The sequence below is a fragment of the Porites lutea genome, chromosome 6, assembly GCF_958299795.1.
Source record: "Porites lutea chromosome 6, jaPorLute2.1, whole genome shotgun sequence".
Classification (NCBI taxonomy): Eukaryota; Metazoa; Cnidaria; class Anthozoa; order Scleractinia; family Poritidae; genus Porites; species Porites lutea.
This window is the reverse complement of record NC_133206.1, coordinates 21,563,553-21,565,622: the sequence shown is the minus strand read 5'-3', so window position 1 is coordinate 21,565,622 and position 2,070 is coordinate 21,563,553. Positions and strand designations below refer to the sequence as shown.

General features: G+C 40.9%; 1 protein-coding gene across 1 annotated transcript in view; it reads right to left on the bottom strand.

The window, feature by feature from the left end:
• LOC140941031 (uncharacterized) overlaps positions 1–232 on the bottom strand; it is an 11,382-nt gene extending 11,150 nt beyond the window's left edge. The window contains exon 1 of the mRNA XM_073389980.1: positions 121–232. Within this exon, the coding sequence (XP_073246081.1) occupies positions 121–178 (58 nt within the window). The 5' untranslated portion in view covers positions 179–232. The remainder of the gene's footprint in view (positions 1–120) is intronic.
• Between the last annotated feature and the right edge of the window lie 1,838 nt (positions 233–2,070).

The window sequence follows — 2,070 nt, the reverse complement described above, 5'->3', positions numbered from 1 at the left end:
GAGATAAACCGTTCTGCGTTTGGTTTCTTGAAAACCGTCAGGGCACAAACTTACTTGTTCCATCATTTACAGCCTTATTAGTAAAAATTTCGTTCTCATTGCTCAAACATGTAATTTTACCTTCGCTCCAGCCGTGCTTTTCAAGTTGTTTTCTCGCGAATCCAAGACCGTCCGCCATGTTTGGTTGCGTAAGAGAAACAAGTCCCAGTCTTTCCCTCGGCGTGTGTTCAACTTGGCCCCAGCCTCCAGACGAGAAAATGCGGGCCCCCAAGGGCGAAGCCAAATTTTACACAAGGTTTTCTTGTCTTTTACACCGAGATACAAAAATTTGTGATGACACAAAATGTTACTCTAAGCGATACGTAGGAATGTAAAATACAAAATCGGAACAGAATTTTATCCGCTGGATTAGCGCTAATCAGCCTTTCAGGAACCGGGCCCTGGTGTTTTAACCCGGGGGGGGGGGGCACTACCATATATGGGCTTTATAGGTATGTGCCGCTGTGAAGGGTATGGTTTTCAGGCAGTTTACTCTAGGATAGGGTATATAAATCAGAGTGTTTGGGTCTAGAATAGGGTATCATTTTTCAGGAAAATGATCAGTTGGTTGAAGATTTTATCTAGACAAGGGAAACAGCTACTCTAGGATAGGGGGATTTGGGGACTTTACTCTAGTATAGGGTAGCAAAATTCAGCTGAACTAGCTCTGTTATAGGTTAAGGGTTCCAGGGTCCCAGCGGCACATCCCTACCCAGAAATTCCTAAAGTACCCCCCCCGGGTGTTTTAACACTTAAAAGTGGCCGGTTGTCGGCCACTCTCTGGATAGTATCTTAAGAATTTCACTTTATAGAGCAACGTTAGAGCGTTTTCCAGCCTTCTACTTGCTAACCACCCAGGCTCCAATCGCGATCAACACGTGACAAAAATGCATTCATGTGACACCTCGAAACATGAATCAGAAACCATTTCTGAAATATCTGTTGCTGTTTTTATTTTCTTTGCTTTGCTTCGAGACATCATAACGAAACCGTTTACTATTTAGACAGGGTGAGTTTTGAGGAAAAAAAAAACACACGTACTAGAAGTGTTGGGTGGAGGACAATTTATCATTAGGGGCCAATCTAATAAAACTTTGTGTACCAGAATAATAGACCTATTCGGCCAACTCAATGTTAAGATTCGTTGTGTATTGTATTTGCATTATAATGTGGAATTCACATTTAAATGATATGGAAATTCAAAACAAAACGTTTTATTCCAAAAGGGTTTGAATTGGGTACAGGATTGAGTTAAGGCACGGAAAAACGGGCAACAAAAAACGTACAACTTGTCTTGCAACATTGGTGCAAAATGAGTTGAATAGCGATGTTGCGTGTTTTACCACCCACATAAAACCTGTCTTGCAACAAATCAGGTTGTTAAAAGGTTTGAACGTGGGTGGTAAAACGCGCAACATCATAGTTGTTGCAAAACAAGTTGTACGTTTTTTGTTGCCCGTTTTTCCGTACCTTTAGCCTATATTACAAGTGTAGCCACCGTTTTAAAATCTGAGAACAATAGTTACACTTGTAAATAACACTTGTACCCCATATACATAGGGCAAAATGAATTAGGTCATGCTGCCGACCGTGTTGACCGGCCATAGGAATTTTAGCTCGTTCCCGTTTCTCCTCTGACTGAATTTCATCCGATTACTTCGAGTCGTTATTACTCCCTCAGTAATTGAGGTTGTTGAGAGGAAAAAACGACTCGAAGCAATCGGATGAATTTCCGGCTACTCTGACTGGTCAAAATGTCAAAAATAACACAATGGTAACTTGAACGTTATAGCTTAAAAAGCAAAAACGTATGGTGAAAAAAGATGCTGCCTTGTCTTATTGAAACGTAATGGTGTGAAAATGTATTCTTTCTGGCCTCTTATTTACGTGTTTGGCCAAAATGACTGGCAAACTGAAAGTTTGTCCAGATTGATTATCTTAGCCGGACATTGTCAGTTGACCGGCCATTTTTTAGCCCCATATCACTATACAGATACAAGGTAACTAACAACACGTAATACTGTCACCATG